Source organism: Crocuta crocuta, unplaced genomic scaffold, assembly GCF_008692635.1.
Source record: "Crocuta crocuta isolate KB4526 unplaced genomic scaffold, BGI_CrCroc_1.0 scaffold384, whole genome shotgun sequence".
Lineage (NCBI taxonomy): Eukaryota > Metazoa > Chordata > Mammalia > Carnivora > Hyaenidae > Crocuta > Crocuta crocuta.
Window position 1 is genome coordinate 2,298,725 of NW_027532182.1, and position 16,030 is coordinate 2,314,754.

Genomic DNA, 16,030 nt, shown 5'->3' on the forward strand with positions numbered 1-16,030 from the left:
GGCACGTCAGCGATCCGCAAGTCACACGCGACCACAAGAGCCCACTGCAGCCTAGCCCAAGACCGACTAGGAGCTCACTGGAAGGTTCCGGGGGCAGGGGGGCATCCTAAGAGACTGCAGCCAGAAGTGAGACCACACCAGGCCCCGAAGCTGCCTGCGTTTCACCACCTATCAGTCTTGCTGGTTTCTGTCTGAGGCGCCTCTCCTGGCCCTGTCTGGTGTCTGTCTCTCTCCTTCACCCTCCGTCTGCAGAATTGCGGTCAGTACTTTGGTCTGCACCTGACCAGGCATGGCCTCCCCCACACGGCCCCCGTGTTTCCAGCAAGAGATGCCCCAGAGGGCTGTCTCGTAATCCCAGTTCTGAGTCAACAGTGGGAAGATGAGCCACCACTCCTGGTTCCTCGCTATAGGTCAGGCACAGGCCGAGGCCTTTGTGTGGTGTTTCCTGAATCAGATAATCCAAACGGCCACCTTATGAGGTAGACAGTGTTGTTCTTTCCATCTTACAGATGAAGAAATGGAAACCCGGGAAGTGTGTGCTTGTCCAAGCTTTCTCAGCAAGAGATAGTAAGATTCAGAGCTAGGTACACTCAGGGGAAAGAACTGGATTTGTCTAGCTCTGGCTGCACAACTCCCCTCTGCCAGTCAGCCATGACCTTGGGTTGAGGACCATAAACATGGCGTCAGGGAGCTCAGTCCGATGGATGGGGGTGCATACTTCCCAAGGGAACAGAGCTGCGGCCCAGGGACAGCCCCAGAAGATGGCCACTCTGCCTCCACCTCTGTAACAAGTTCAGCTGCCGCAGCGTCAAGTCTGAGTCGTTCCCGAGTGCAGCCGGTTTCATCCTTGGTCAGGCTGGTGGTGACCTTGCTGCCCTCTTGGCAGGGGTAGAACAGCAAGCTTGGGGCCCTGGTCTCCCTCTCCCCGGCTGGCTAAGCAGGGCCATCCTTCTGGGCATTCTCGCCTTTTCCTGAAGTCAGAGAGGAGCAAGAGCTGCCTAATAGCATGAGGGGGGCCACTTCAATGGCTGGGAAGCCGGCTCAGGCATTTTTATGGCAGGAAGGGAGGAGGGGGGCTCAGAAAGGGTGTGTGTGCGGCTCCTCTCTGAGATGCATAAAGTAGAGCTTGCGTCTCATGTAAGGAGTCTAGAAAATGAGTCCCTTGAGGTTTGGATAGGAAGACTGGGAAAGAGAAGCTGGGCTTCCCTCCCCTTATTTCCAGGTATAATATTCTAGGGATGGCAGGTGATTCTTCTGTTGTTGCTGCTGTTTGCTTTTTGTTCTTTTGGAGGGAGAATTGGGGTGGGGCCCCCACCTGCTGGCAGTAGACCAGGAAAGCCTGTCTCTGTGCTAATGAAAAACACCCCCATGTTGTTCCCACATTGGACAACCCAGGAACCACATGAGAAAGCCGCCGTCAGACCCCTGAAGCCCCGTAGGGGTTAGTCTGCTTGCCTGGGGACTGTCTCCTTCACCAACCCCAGCCCCCCACCCTTGCTGCAGTCCGTGGGGTTCCCAGTGGGGTCTCAGGAGAGCAGCCCAATCTGTACACCCCCCTCGGTCCTCCCACCTCACACCCGGGACCTCCGGCCACACTGGCATCACCTTTGTGTCTCCCTGCACAGCAGAGTCTCCCACAGCCCCCTTCCGGTCAAGGCAGGTCTGTCTGTTTTCTCCTCCATCTTACTCCTTCAGCACCCAGCACACCCAGGGGAGGGGTTAGCCAAACACGTGCTCAGTAAGTGATGGCACAGCCATGAAGAGCCTGAGTAGGACTGACCCCAGGTCTCTGGCCTCAAATCCCCTGACGGTGACTGTCACGTAGTGGGGATTTCTCTCTTGGCAGAAGGAAGTACAGTCGGAGAGACCCCATGGTCGTGACCGAGGTCTGGGAAGTTGGGCAAGGAAACAGTCTGTGTCCCTGTGTTCTCAGATGAGGCGGGGTTTCAGAGGGTTGGCTAGCCAGCTTAAGGTCGCGTCCTAATTTGTAAGAGTGGATCTGTCACCCGGTCCTCAGCGCTTGGCTCTGTCTACCCATCCACCCAGCTGTGCTCAGCTATCACTGCCTGCCCCAGCAGCCCCCTGGGGTCCTGGGAGATGCCACGCAAGCTTCTAAGATGGTCCCCGTTGATGCTGGGCATTTGGCGTTATTTCCCTGAGGGTCTCGTGGGACGAGCTCTGGCCCACGTTCTTCCTGGCCCTGGGAGCTATAACGCCCACGGCTGTGACAGGGATGAGTTGGGGTCTTTGGCCAGCCCGGGTCTATCGTCTTGAGCAGGGTGGCGGCTGCTGGGTCTGAAGGCCACCTGCAGGTTGCACGACCCTGGGATCATTCCACTTGCAGGAAATTTGGGCCCCGGTAGTTAGAACTGCTCCCTTCTCTCCCCGGGCACCCACTTTCCCCAGCACCACGTGATCTGGGGCTGGTGTTTCCCTGCCTGACTCTCGTACAGAGAAAAGAGCCATTTCTCAGGCCTCCTCTCCCCTTTCCAGTGCTCTTCCAAAATGTCAGTGAACAAACCCCTCCGTCCCCCAGATACAAGGGGCTCCAGCTTCCCTGCTGTGGGCTGTATGCTTCTGTCCCCACGCTGCCCCAGGGAGAGGCTGAACGGGAGATTTTGACCACTGTGGAGATCTGGTTCTTCCTGCCAGGTGCAGACAGGTCCTGAGGTCATCGCAGAATAGTGCCTTCCGAGGGACACCTGTGCAGTCACCCAGGGGCCCATGCCCAGCAGGACCACGTGCTTGGTTTAATTCTCTCCTGTCACCATCTTGAAATTCTTAATAATTTTTCAGCAACGGACGCCACACTTTCATGTTGCACTGGGCCTTGCAGACACATAGCCAGCCCGGCGCCAGGCTGAGGGCTACGTGCAAGCTAGGCTGTTTGGCCGCCCCCCCGGGGGAAAACCACCCAGCTCCAAAGCATGCACTTGTTGCCCGTTTTCTTCCCACCTCTTGCCTCCTCTCCTTTCTCTGCTGTCCCTCTCTGTTAAGCATTTTATTTTATTTTTTTTATTTTTAATTTTTTTAATTTTTTTTAAATTTATTTCTGAGAGAGACAGCGTGAACAGGGGAGGGTCAGAGAGAGAGGGAGACACAGAATCCGAGAAACAGGCTCCAGGCCCTGCGCTGGCAGCACAGAGCCTGACACGGGGCTCGAACCCACGAACCGTGAGATCATGACCTGAGCCGAAGTCAGATGCTTAAATGACTGAGCCACCCAGGTGCCCCTCTGTTCAGCATTTTAAATTGTAGTGGAGGAAACACTTGGGGATGGGGGAGAAGGCAGATGAGAAATAATGAGGAAAAAAATGAAAAAGAAAAACGTTTCCTCAGCTCTGAACACCAGTCAAGGTGGTTTGGGGGCTGAAACTGCTCCACTCTTGAGGCCTGGGTGGGAGCACGAATAAGGCTCCGCTCTCCCTTCTGGGGTCTTGAGGATTCCCTTCTTGAGGGAAGCCATCCCTATGCTTTCCCCTTTATTTCCACTGCAAGATTANGAGCCCCCACCTCACCCAGCCCCCCCCCCCGCAACCTGTGGGATGGGCCCTTCCCGCTTCACCCCTCCACCGACCGTCTTCTTCTCCAATCCCTGAAAACTTCCCAGCACAGTGGGGAGTTTTTACTTTTTAGGTGAAGGCGATGTAACATCGACTCTGATTTGAGGATTTGGTGGGACATCCTGTGGGGCTGAGGGGAACCCCCAATGGGACCTTTTGTCTCTGCTCCCCTGCAGCCCCTCAACACAGAGCAAGGCTGTGAGCCCTTTGCAGCGAGAAACTGGGTTCCCTGGGAGTCTGCTGGTCTTCTAGAGAGCCTTCGTCACTTTTTGTCTCCTTTTTGGTTTTGACCACCGTCATTTGTGTTAGTTGGGGTTTGTTCGGGCTTAGCCCTGAGGACTCCTGTCCTGTTGGGCTTTTGAACTAACTCTTCTTCATCATGGTGCCCAACATCTGTCTAGCTCCACAGTGACTCTCCTTTCTTCTACTCTTCTGGATTTTTCCATATTCTGTCCCCCTTTTCTAGCCTCCTTAACAAGTGGCAGTAAGATGGTTCAGAGCCAGAGCCGGCATTCCTGGCCCAGGGTTTTGCCACTTAGCAGCTGAGTGCTCCTGGGCAAGTTGCTTGAGCTCTCTGGTGTCACCTCCTCATCTGTAGAAGGTAGACGATGAGGGAGAGCACCGGCTCCTTGGGTTGCTGAGAGGCCCCTGCTCTGGGCCGTGTAAAGTGCCTGCGTGCCGGGTGTGAGGGACTAGGATGGCAGGGTGGGCTTACAGGGGTGGGACCAGTCCGACCCCAGCCCTGGAGCTGGTGTGGGGGCGGTGCCGCCTGCCCTACACAGTTCTGAGACTGTGGCCCATGGCAAGTGACTCAGGCGTCAGGCCTCGGTTTCCTTCATCCCAGCCACAGAAATGCTGGTATCACTGCTTTGAATGTAGTAGGCAGGCCATCCGGACTTGGTGGCTGAGTGCCGGCTGGTCCTGGCAACTTTTGACTGACCCTTGTCTCTCTTGGATGTTTATTTCCAGAGTGTTCACGAGCCCACAGGCCCCAGTGAGGGTTATTTGCAGCTGGAGGAACTGGTGAAGCAAGTGGTGTCTCCGTTCCTCGGCATCAGTGAGGACCGCGGCGTCTCGGGCCCCGTGTATATGTTGGGTAAGGGGCGAGGCCCTCCACCTGCCGGGAGACTTGGTGATAACGCTGCCGGCTCTGTTTTCCTGAGCCCAGATTCTGTACCAAGCCCTTTGCTTCAGATGTGGGTCCGTGCAAATCCGTGCCTGGCAATCACTCGTGTTTCCTGCATTCTCTGTGGCGGTAACCCTCCCCGCTCGACGACTCGTCCCCAGGGACTGGGCCTCTGTGGTGTTGCTTGTCTGATCCACATCTTTGATCGGTGGCTTCAATCTTTTCCGTGTGCCTGCGATGATTTCCCTGTATCTGATCACCAGACACTGTGCCGTATTGCACGCTCCACACACACTTGAGTGGAAAAACCACCCGTGATGGATTTTCCCTTGAAAGCAGCTTGAAATGTGAAGCCAACTTGTTTCATGTGCAGATGAAATTGAGCAGCTGTTAGCCCCTCCTTGTCTCTAGGTACTGCCAGGCCCCACATGCCAAGGAAAGGGGCTCGTGTTGGTGGCTGTAAAGCCAGCATTAGTGCAGGCTCTGCATTTGGCACCCTGGAGAATCTAGAGGTGAATGGTATCTGTTCCTTCTCTCTCTGAAACCACAGTCCAGATGGGGAAATAGCCATACAACAGGCTTATCATGAGAGACATTCCTCAGTGACTCTTTGAAAATGAAAGTCCCCCAAACGCAGGGATTTTTCTATCCCCAGTGACTTTAATGGTGGTTGGCTCTAGTAGGCACTCAAAAAATATTTATTAGGTGGATGACAGGCAACTGCACCCCAGGGCAGGGCTGACCGGCCCCCGTGCAGAGGTGGAAAGGAATTCCTGTATTTGGAATCTTTTGCCTCCTCTCCTTGCTTTAATGGAATTGTAGCTGAGCAGCAAAGAAAAGGACAGAGCGACAGCCTCCAGCGTGGTTCCTGGCCCCTCCTGGGCCTCACTGCTGTGGGAAAGCAGGGCTTGGCTGCCAGTTTTCCTGGCCCCTCAAGGCTCCTCTGCGGACACCACCTTAGCCACGGCCGCCACACCTCTGGGGGTGCTGGCCCCAGCCTGCCCGCCCAGTCCTTCCCCCCACTTCCACCCTCGCATGCTCACTCATCCCACCCAGGAGCCGGCACAAGCCAGAGGAGCCGTGGCAGCTGAAGGAAAACGGTGCCCTGCCTCTCGGGCCGTGACCGGGGAGCCATGTTGCCATGCCCTCCCGGCAGCCCCCCTTCTTGCTTCAGCTCAGCCCACTGGCTTGCAGGCTCACCCAGTTTGGGGTGGGAGGATCTGGGTGGATGTCAGGACACCAGCAGGTGAGCTGGGCCATGACAGGGACTTTGCCAATGGCCGGGCCTAGAGCCAGGAACACGGACAGATTTGGAAGTTTGCTCTGAGAGTACTCCCTCTAAGAGGCGGTACCTGTGGCTTCGCAGTTAGAATAATACATACTTTTGTCAAACTATAAAGCAAAGGCCTGAGGGTTTTTTTATACCAAGGACAATCCTTGTCGGTGGCATTGTCTCAGGAGGGACAGAAGGGGAAGAAAAGGACTCTTTTGGATTGTTTTATTATGATTATTTTAGCAAATGTATACTGAAACCCTACTGCTGGTACCTTATGAAGTGCTGCAGGTATACCCATGATGATAACGGACCCATCTCTGCCCTGGGGTGCACACGGTCCAGTGAGGCGGTCTCGGACAATAGATCGTGACCTACTCATTAGCGAACAAGTTCTCTGGGTGGGGAAGGCACATCGGCCACAGGGCCCACAGCAGGGGCACTTCACCTGGACTGGGGGAATCAGGGGAGGCTCCCCGAAGGAAGTGATACCTGTGATGAGTCCTGTAGGATGGACTTGAGTTAGTCTACCCTCCCTGTTTACTAAACTATCCCAGGCAGAGGTGGGAGGCCTTTGGGGTAAGGAGACTGGTGGACAGGAGGCTGGAGCATTTGAAGAACTGAAAGACCTTCAGAGTTGCAAAGGGGCTGGTGGCCGGGGAAGGCACAGGCCACAGACTACATCCTGGGCACGATGCCGGGTGGGCTGGATACCGTATGTCAGAGTGGGCAGTGGGCACCATCGTTCCCATTTTAGAGGTGAGGCAAATGAGGATTAAGGTCACTTGGCTACTGGAGCTGGGATTTGAAAGCCCGAGGTTGTTTGCACTTTACCGATTATCCTACATGCTCCACCCTCACCCCAGCCTTCCCCTACCCCCATCAGTTTCTAGAAGGTGATTGTGATTTTACTGAGGGACAGCTGAGGAGGTGATCCTTCCCCGTCGTTCCTTAACTCCGCAGGGCTCTGGAAGTTGGAATGGCCACAATGGAGCCCTTCCCTGTTGAGGACACCCCTTTGCCAGATAAAGTGAGGATTCCCTGTGCCTCGGTCTCCCCGCTCAGTAAAACATGGAGACCATGACGTTTATCCTGCCTGAAGGAGAGGAGTGTAGAGACCACCAACTGAGGTGTGAAGGCACGGGAGTGTTTTGCTGTGGTCCACTCGGGGCTGGGAGGCAGGGGACGAGCAACCAGGGGTGCGAGCGGTCAAGGGCAGCTGGAGCGCTCCAGCGTTCATCTCAAAAGCCACCGCTCATCAAATGCCTGTCATGCTCCGGGTACTGACCAGGCACTTTTCCTCTTTGCAGAGCCCGCTGAGGGGTGGGGGAGTGCTGTGGTTGCCTCAGTCGGGAAGACACCTCCCCAGGGCCGCATGGGGTAGATGACCAGACCTGGAGAAGTGGCTTCTCCAGGGGGCGCTCCTCATTGCATGTGCCTGTCCAGCCATGTCTGACCCCATGAGGATTCTGGGGCCGTCTCTCTTCCTGTTAGCCAGGCCAATGGGTGTGAGGAGTGAGCCTCAGTCCCTGATATACGAGGCTTGGCAGAGAGAGAGAGGACCCTGAGGCTCGTGTTAGAAGAACTGTGTGTGTGTGTGTGTGTGTGTGTGTGTCTGTGTGTGTGTGTACATGTGTGGCTCCCCTCCAAAGCAGTCACTTTTCCAGAGCCGTGGGGATGTGTTGGTGAGGAGTGAAATCTTTAACCAAAAACAAAAACAAAAAAACAGTTTTGTCAGAGGCCAGGCCCACATCCTACCTTTCAAGTTCCCCAAGTCTCCAAGCTGCTGCCCTGGCTGCCTCCAGGGCCCTCCGAGCAAACACTGAACACTCAGCGGGCTGTGTTTCTCCCACACAAAAGCCCTCGCCTCCCACAGATCTTCCTCCATTGTGTCTCCAGGGGAGGGCCCTTTCCCTCAAGATATTGATTGTAACTTCTCCTCGTGACAAGTAGGCATTCATGGGCTTTCAGGTGCCTGGGCCTGGAGAGGGCCGCCCACAGTGGCTTGGCGTGCAGAGGTCACAATGCCCGCATTATGGCCGCCAGTCCTTCGAGCCTGGGAGATCAAAGGCCTGGGAAGTGAGTCCCCCACGAAGGGCCTGAGGACTGCCTCATCCAGGCTTTGCCTCTGGGGGTTTGAAAGGAGCTGCCATTGCTGGCTCTGGTATAAGGGGCTGAATGCCAGAGCTCAGTGGGGCACCTGGGGAGTGATGAAGGAATAAAGGCTCCCCTCACCCCACCCCGTGTGAAAGGCAGGGGGAGGAGAAGGAGGGCTGGAGGTGGGTGTCTGCTGAGGTGCCAGGACACACCTCCTCTCCCAGCTAAAGGGGCCCCATTGCAAGGAAAGGACCCATTTCAGCCCCCAGGAGGTGCCTGCAGCTTCATGGGCCTCTTAAAGGGTGATTTCCTTCTCTGAGTGGCAGGGCCTGGCTTTCCCTGGTACAGGTAAGAAGGCCAGAAAGGTGACAGGCGGGAACCGCGTGGGCAGCTGTCTCAGCTCCAGGCCTAGCATGCGGCCTGACCCCACGGGGGATGCAGACGACGCGCTTGTCTGAGGTTGACTCCAGAGTCTGCAGGGAGCTTGTCGAGGAAACAGTCTGCCCAGGGGACTCGGCACAGCCCGGCGGCCCCTGTGGTCTCCGCTCTGCCCACGCCCAGTCTTGGGAACCAAAACATTCCACCCAGAAGGCAGAAGGAAGAGTCCCAGGCCTCTGCTGTGAGTCACCAGCAGGGAACAGCCATGAGGAGAGAGGCAGGGCCAGCCGCAGAGGCAGCAGGGCCTTGGGAACCGCAGGGCTTGGGCTCCAGCTATATGGCCTGGAGTCAGTTACTTGGTGTCTCTGAGCTGCAGGGGGCTGAGCACAGAGAAGGAAGGCGCCACCCCGTCTCAGGGCAGGGCCCAGGCAGAGCTGCTACCTGCTGTGATGAGGGCTCCAGCCACAGGCAGCCTGGCCCCCTTGGCATCCCTCCCGATGAGAAATCGCATGAGCCTCTCCCCTTGCTGTGCTGTGGCCGTCGTGCCTGATTACTTGTCTGTCTGAGCCTTAGACTGTTAGCTCGGTGAGGACAGGGAGCATGTGGGCCCCTCGTACCCGGGCCCTCGCGTAGGTCTCTGCTCTGAGTGAGTGAGTGAAGGTCTGGGTTCCGTCTGTCAGTCACTCTGGAGCGGGCCCCTCTGAGGTGAGTCCTCTTCAAGGCTTCTCCTCCTCTGACTCCCGAGAGAGCTCCTGCCTAGACCTCTGCCCTGCCGTTTGTTGACCTTTTTTTATAATTCCAGTAGAGTTAGCAGGCAGTTGTATGTTAGTTTCAATGTGCAGTATAGTGATTCAACAATTCCATGCTTGTTGACCTGGTTTTAACCGTTACTCGTGGGTAGTCTTCCCAGTGGGCACGCAGGAGCCCAGCTTTGAGTCCTGGGCAGAATTAGCCGCTGACTGGCTGGAAAGTTATTTCACATCTTCACTTCCGGTTCCTTTTCTACTAAATGGTCAGAAGATGACCATGTCGGTGAGGCACCTCCTTTTCTGATACAGTACCCGGCACATACCAGATACTCATTGGCCCAACCCCCTACCACACACACAAGCGCACGCAGACACACACACACACACACATACACACACACCACATGCAGTGGGCTCAGGCCCCTGAGGCGGGCCCCATGTCAGATCGACATTTCTCCCTCTCAGCAGCGACCACAATGTTTCTGCATGTTGCAGCTCAGAGCGTTTGGGGCAGGAGAAGGCAGGCGTCACGGAGGCCCCCTCCTCCATGCTGGCCACCCTCACTGTGGCTCCAGGTCACAGCAGCAGCTGAAGTGGCCTCTCCTGTCTCTTCTGCCTGTTAAACCCCCCAGGACTTTGGGCTTCTTGGCTAACAACGTGAGAGAAAGATGGAGAATGTCCAGGCACCCATCTGAAACACCTTTCCTGGCTCATTCTACTGGGGTAGCGCCCCTGGAAATGATCAAACAATCCTCATTTCCTCCCGAGATGCTGTGTGTGTCCACCCTTCAGCCCCCATGCCCTCACCTTACCCTGTGTCCTGGGCCCAGCCCAGCCTTTGCTCTAGCTCTTTCCCCTTCCTGGATCTGCACGTAATAAATGCTCACCAAGCAGCCTAGCCCAGTCTCCTGCCCAGCTGGTTGAAGGTTTGGGCCACAACACAGATTTTGCAACTGCCAGTCATAGGCGCTTGTTTCCAATAGTGGGGGACCAGTGGGCGGTTTTCAAGGGCATTCTTTTAAGGACGGTTCTTTAATGGGATCCTTGCTTCTTTGAACTCTTCTGGTGCTTCTGTCTTATAGTTATCGATATTTGTGATCATAAAAGTAATACATGGTTATTGTAAAGCTGTGGGAACATTGTAGAAGTGTTGGCGGAGGATATGAGCACCCATGCTTCCCAGAAAACCTCGGTCAATGCCTGGCATGGATTCTTCCTCCTTGGTTGCTCCTTGCCACCTGGTCTCTCTGACTCATTCTTCCCCAGAGAGAAAGGCCGCTGACCCAGCCTCTCCCAGCCAGTTCCAGCCTCTTGTTTGGCACCTCAGGGGACAGTGTTTGCTGTTACCTGGTGTCAGAGAGGAAGGTGTCTTCCAAGGGCAGCGTTGGAGCCCTGAGACAGGGTAGCATGCAGTGGGGAAAGTTTAGAGCCTATGAGAGTTGGGCTGAGCCTCAGTCTTCCTCATCTGAACAATGGGAATAATGAGAGCAGCCCTGGTGTTTCAAAGGGAGATTGGGACTCAGTGGTGAGAAAGTGGATGGGAACACAGTAACATCCTACATAATATTGTTTGGTTTTGAGAAATGATTATCATTACCTGCCAATCATCTCCCGTTGGGCTCAGAGCCAGCAGACTTGGTGACTCAGTCCTAAGGCTTGGGATTTCATTCTCCCATCACTGCATGTGCATAAATGTGTATATATGGACGGGCAGCACTGTCCAGAGACGGCAGCTGCTGAGAGCTTTGCAGGCAGACATGGCAGGTCTCACTGTAATGCCCGTTTAGGAGCATGAGCTCTGGAAGTGACGCCAGCGTGTGTCAGGCCCCTCCAGATCCACGGGAAGAGCCGAGAGTAAACTAAAGCAGCATGGGTCGCGTGTCCCCAAGGACAGTCTATGAGCAACAACGTCTGCTTTCTCTTTAGGAACTAAGTCCTCCCCTGTGGTCCTTCCGGTGTTCAGGAATCCACCCCTGTCGCACTTCTCCATTGCTGCCTGCTGCGTCCCCCTGCTGAGAGAGGGAGTGTTTCTTTTGGGGCCTTCAGGGGCTCCAGGACACGGGAGCGGTGGAAAGCCGTGAGAGGAAGACGGGGTGGGTGGCTGGAGGGATGGGAGAAGTACATCCTGGTAGAAAGAGGGGTTGAACAGAACCCACTTGGTGCTTAGCCCTCCATTCTCAGTCCTGTCTCTCGCTGGGGTCCTTCGTCCCCGCTCATGACATAGATGCAGAGCCCATGTGAGAGAAGGGGTGGGCTGCCTCTCCAGGAGCGTGGGGAGGAGACCTCCCCGAGACGGAGCAGTTGGAGATTTGTCGTGGTCCTGGCTTCCCTCGCTTCTGGGCCCTCAGGCCCCACCCCAGGTGGCTCCTGGCAGGTGCGTCTTCCTGGAGCACAGCCCCCATCTGCCCCGTCCACCCTGCTTGTCTGGCCACAGCTGGCTGCATCTGGCTCTCAGGGGCCCTCCCATAGGACCGCGGGCCCCCCTGCCTGCTTGAGCACGCCTCCCCTGTTTCACGCATGCTGTGTCCCAGCCAGGCTGGGGCCCGATGGTACGCCTGTCTCAGAACCTTGCTCAGGCTGCTGCCGTTGCTCAGAGTGCCGTCGCTTCTCCCTTCTGGGAGTGATGCTGCTCTGAAGGCCCGGCTCCAGGCCGCATCCTCCCTGACGCATGGGTATGCCCGTCCCTGCCTCTGAAGCCCGTGCACTTGGCTTGTCCTTCTTTTCCTGGCGATACTCTGCCTACTGTAGTCACGTGTGTGTTGTGTGGGTGTCCAGGAAGAGCAGGGTCTGCAGGGGGCCCTGCCTTAACGCCCAGCTGTGCTGCGTCCTAGCTGTGTGCACGTCTCTGATACTCCGTTTTCTCATCTGTAAAGTGGGAGCCAATAAACCTATCACAACATAAGCTCAGTTTTTAGGAGGAGTCAAAAGATGAGTGCAGGTCAAGGCCCGGCGTAGTTTCTAGAATGTGGGGAGAGCTCAAGTGGCAGCGGTTTGGCGACAATTCACGTCCAGCCCTCCTCTTCGTGTCTGCCTCCACGGGCCCATCTGGGAGCCCAGCCCGTTCTCTGATGGTGCCACAGGCTGTTGGAATCGAACATGACTTGAACAGCACGTAGGTCTCGGGGTGGGAAGGGAGTGCTGTAGGCCTCGGCCGGGTGATTTGGAGGACGTCCCACTCCCGAGCTTTAATGCGGACACCCCCTCGGGTAAGCTGGACTTGAGCTCACGGGGCCTTTTCCGCTTCATCTGCTGTCACTGGGGAGGCCACGTCTTGCTCCACGGAGCTGGAGGGTTTCTTGTAGAAGCTGGTCCAGCCCGTGCCCAGGCCTTTGGAGGAGACTGGTTAAAAGGAGATTTAGGGCAAATGCAGTGAAGTCCAGGCAGCAGCTGGGAAGGAGGGGAGATCCCCTGGAAGCTAGTCTGTCCTGGAAAGCCCTTTGGTGACCCCTACTCTGCTGGGGCTGTCGGGCGGGCAGCATGGCGCACACGGGCGAAGCTGCTAGGGAAGCAGGGAGACGTTTCGGGTCCCTCCCTTGCGCTCGGTAGGACCGTGCCTAAGCTGCTCCTGAAGGGGCAGCCTCCACCTCCCTCTTCCCCACCTGGTTCGGAGGAGTGTTTGACCCTGTTGTCCCTCCCCACTTACGGCCCTTGCTGGTTTCTCTCTTGCAGCCAGACGCCACTCCAGGGTCCGGCCCAAGGTCGCTGTCCTGAACTACGCCTCGCCAACGAGCCCCGTCAGCCGGCCGCTGAACGAGACGGCCCTGAGCCCTCTGACGGAGCAAGACGGGGAGGCCTACCTGGAGAAGTGCGGCAGCGTCCGGCGGCACACGGTGGCCAACGCCCACTCGGACATCCAGCTGCTGGCCATGGCCACCAGGATGCACTCGGGCTTAGGCGAGGAGCCCGGCGGAGAGGACAAGTGCCTGCTTCTGCCGCCCAGCTTCTCCCCGCCCCACCGGCAGTGCTCCAGTGAGCCCAACATCACCGACAGCCCTGACGAGCTGGAGGAGGTGATGGGGGCCGGCCAGGAGGACTCTGAGCTGAACTGTGCTTCCCTCGGCTGAATGCCCACCTCTCGGACTTCCCAGCTCCGGCCTGGCAACCAGCGCAAGGGCCGCTCCGTCCCCGGGGGCTCACCAAGGGGCTCTTCTTGTGGGCGACGCTGCCCGTGTCTTCTGGGTGCAGGCCCAGTCCAGGTGCCCGAGGGGAAATCCCGGTTGTGAACCCTCCGTTTTTGTGACTGTGACCACCTCTTTGCAGCCACATAGACCCAACTGCCTAGTGTTCACTTTCTGCTTGCCTGACTCCAGACCCCCCTCTCTGGGCCTTTCCCCCAGACAGTGGACTGTGCGACGCTCCCAGGGCCCCTGGCCTTACGATAGCAGGAGGTCAGCTGAGCCACACACAAAGCCAGCAAGGGTGCGTCGGCCTCTGGAGTTCCCCGTTAGGTTCTTGTGATGTGGGGCTCACAGGGGAGGAGAGGTAGTGGAGCGGTATCTCCCCCCCAACCCCGCCACCCCCTGTCCTGTGGGGAGTGGAAGGAGGCAACAGCCTTACAAGCTCAACTCTAGGAGTGTGCCTTCCTTATTGTCGCTTCACAATTACTGGAAGGAGTTGCCCCCCTCGCACATGGGTGAGGGCCAGTCTCACCTATATCCAGATCCTACCTGCCACCTTTGCCTTTTGGCCCAGGAGGGCTGCAGGGCTGGGGGAGTCCTGTCTTTGACAGAGCCTCAGCCTTTCCCTCTCAGGCCTCCCCACCAAGCTCAAGGAACTAACCTCCCTGGTGGAGTAGCTGGTGCCTTCATTCTGCTTTCATTTCAGACACTGATCATTTTCCTGTTGCGGGTGAGGGGCCAGCTGATAACCAACCCATTAGTCTGTTCCTGGATTTGACTTGAATTTTTTAAATGTGCACCGTTTCAAAAAAAAAAAAATTGTTTGCAAATATTTGCACGTAGGATCCTTCACTGCTCATTTCCAATGGGGTAGGTCTTCAAAATAGAAAATAGTCCCCCCACCCCCACCCCCGGCTTAGGAACGCAGCCTGGAAGGGGACCCGTGGTGGGTAGAGCTCATCGGCTGCAGAGCGCTGGAAGCCTCTGGTCCTGAATCCAGAACGGCCTGTGTTTGTGAGTGTCCCGGTCTATACCCGGATATAGCAAGTGGGATGTCTCGGTGCTTCACCCAGAGAGAGATGGGGGTAGGTGGGGGCAGGGCCTTTTGGAGAGATGTTCATTCCCTGTGGTTAAAGAAATGCCAGAAGTGCCTGGAGTTTCTAACAGCTGAGCTCTCAAAGTGCTATTTGGGGCAGCAGGCTTTGGTACTGTGCTGAATCCTTAACACTGGTCCCCCCAGGTCTGGGCTTTTTATCCACCTGCGAACCTTGTTCTCTTTGTATCGTCTTGTTGGCCTCACTGATAACAGCTCCAGAGACACGAGAAGGGTTTCCTGAACCTTCTGGCACCTTGTAGGTATCCTGTTGGTCTTTGGAAACTGGTTATGAAATCTCAGAGCCAGGAGCCGGCTTGGCTTCCAATATGGCAGGAGGAGGCTGGGAGAGGAAGCTGCCAGCAGGGGAAGAGGCCTTCTAAGCACATCGAAGCCTTGACGGTACATCCCTTGTGGGTGAAGATCTGGAACATGACCAGAGTCATGCTTTTGATGGCTTGTAATCTGGAAAGTTTGTTTAAAAAGTTGTCTCATTTTTATTCTTGTAAGGGAGGGTGGAAGAGAAATGTCCAAAGGAGACGTCTGGAGAATTTTGAACAAAGAAGATTCTCTGTGTATGTGTTGGATAAAGTCCACAAATTGACTAATGTGCATTAGCGAATAGAACAGCACTAAGTAACAACGTGATTTATTTAACTGATGGTGTCTGTCCTTATTGGTACACTTAGCACTTGGGACTAGTACTTATTGATCTAGGCAAAGTAATTAATCATGCTTGGGTTTGCTTTTCAGTTTACAACAGTAATGATCTATATGCTTTTAAATGCCTTGTCCACATACTAACTGCCCCTGATGAGGCCAGCAGTCATCGGTTACACATGTCAGCTCTTAGGATAAACACAGGAGTATCATTGCAGACCCAGTGTACTTAGCTGCTGATGACTGTTAGCCAGTTTACAACTTCACCGTTGATGTACCTGCCTGGTATCGTACAGTACCTATTTCCGACTGTACACACACAGTTTTGTTGATGTGTCTGGGCATTAGCCATCCGACCTATGGCAGGAGTGATGGCTGCAGTGTTTACCACCCCTTTGTTGCCCCTTTAGAAGATGAAGCTAGAATCTTCCGGTGGCCGAGTTCTAATGACAGGAAGCTGTCACCACTCCAAGCTCCGAGTGAGCTCACCACCAAAAGCCTTTCATGTTTGTCTGTTTCCAAAATAGAAGTCAATAAACATCATTTTGTACACGTCCTCCCTGTCCCTGTGCTGTGTGGCCTGACAATGTGTAGGCGCCACCGTCCCAGCCCTTCGTGCGTCCAGCCCTCACACTCCCTGTGCTGGCTTTCCCTGCTTCCACTCCAGGGCTAGGCAGCAGCCTTTTCTCAGCCAGTGTCCCCTGGGTTTTGTTCGCCATCCTCGGCTGGATTGGCAAGTCATTTCCTGGAGGGGCAGCCGAGCTTGGAAAACACCGAACAAAGTCTGGGAAGGCAGGTCCTCTTCTAAAACCAGCTTGGGCTCTTCCCGAGCGCTTACCCTGGAGGGGGACACTTAACCGGGTCTACTCGTGGACTCCCTCGTCCTATGCTCCCCTCCGGGCATAGGGGGAGGGAATCCCTATTTTACTCTGCCCATGTTTTCCTAGGAGGGCTGGAGCAGAGTTGGCCTGAG

At 55.9% G+C, this 16,030-nt stretch overlaps 1 protein-coding gene across 5 annotated transcripts in view; it reads left to right on the top strand.

The window, feature by feature from the left end:
• PRR5L (proline rich 5 like) overlaps positions 1–15,613 on the top strand; it is a 150,762-nt gene extending 135,149 nt beyond the window's left edge. For all 5 annotated transcript variants that reach the window (XM_077777466.1, XM_077777467.1, XM_077777469.1 and 2 more), the window contains 2 exons: positions 4,533–4,659; positions 12,856–15,613. In XM_077777466.1, the coding sequence (XP_077633592.1) occupies positions 4,533–4,659; positions 12,856–13,250 (522 nt within the window). In that variant the 3' untranslated portion in view covers positions 13,251–15,613. The remainder of the gene's footprint in view (positions 1–4,532; positions 4,660–12,855) is intronic.
• The last annotated feature ends 417 nt before the right edge of the window (positions 15,614–16,030 follow it).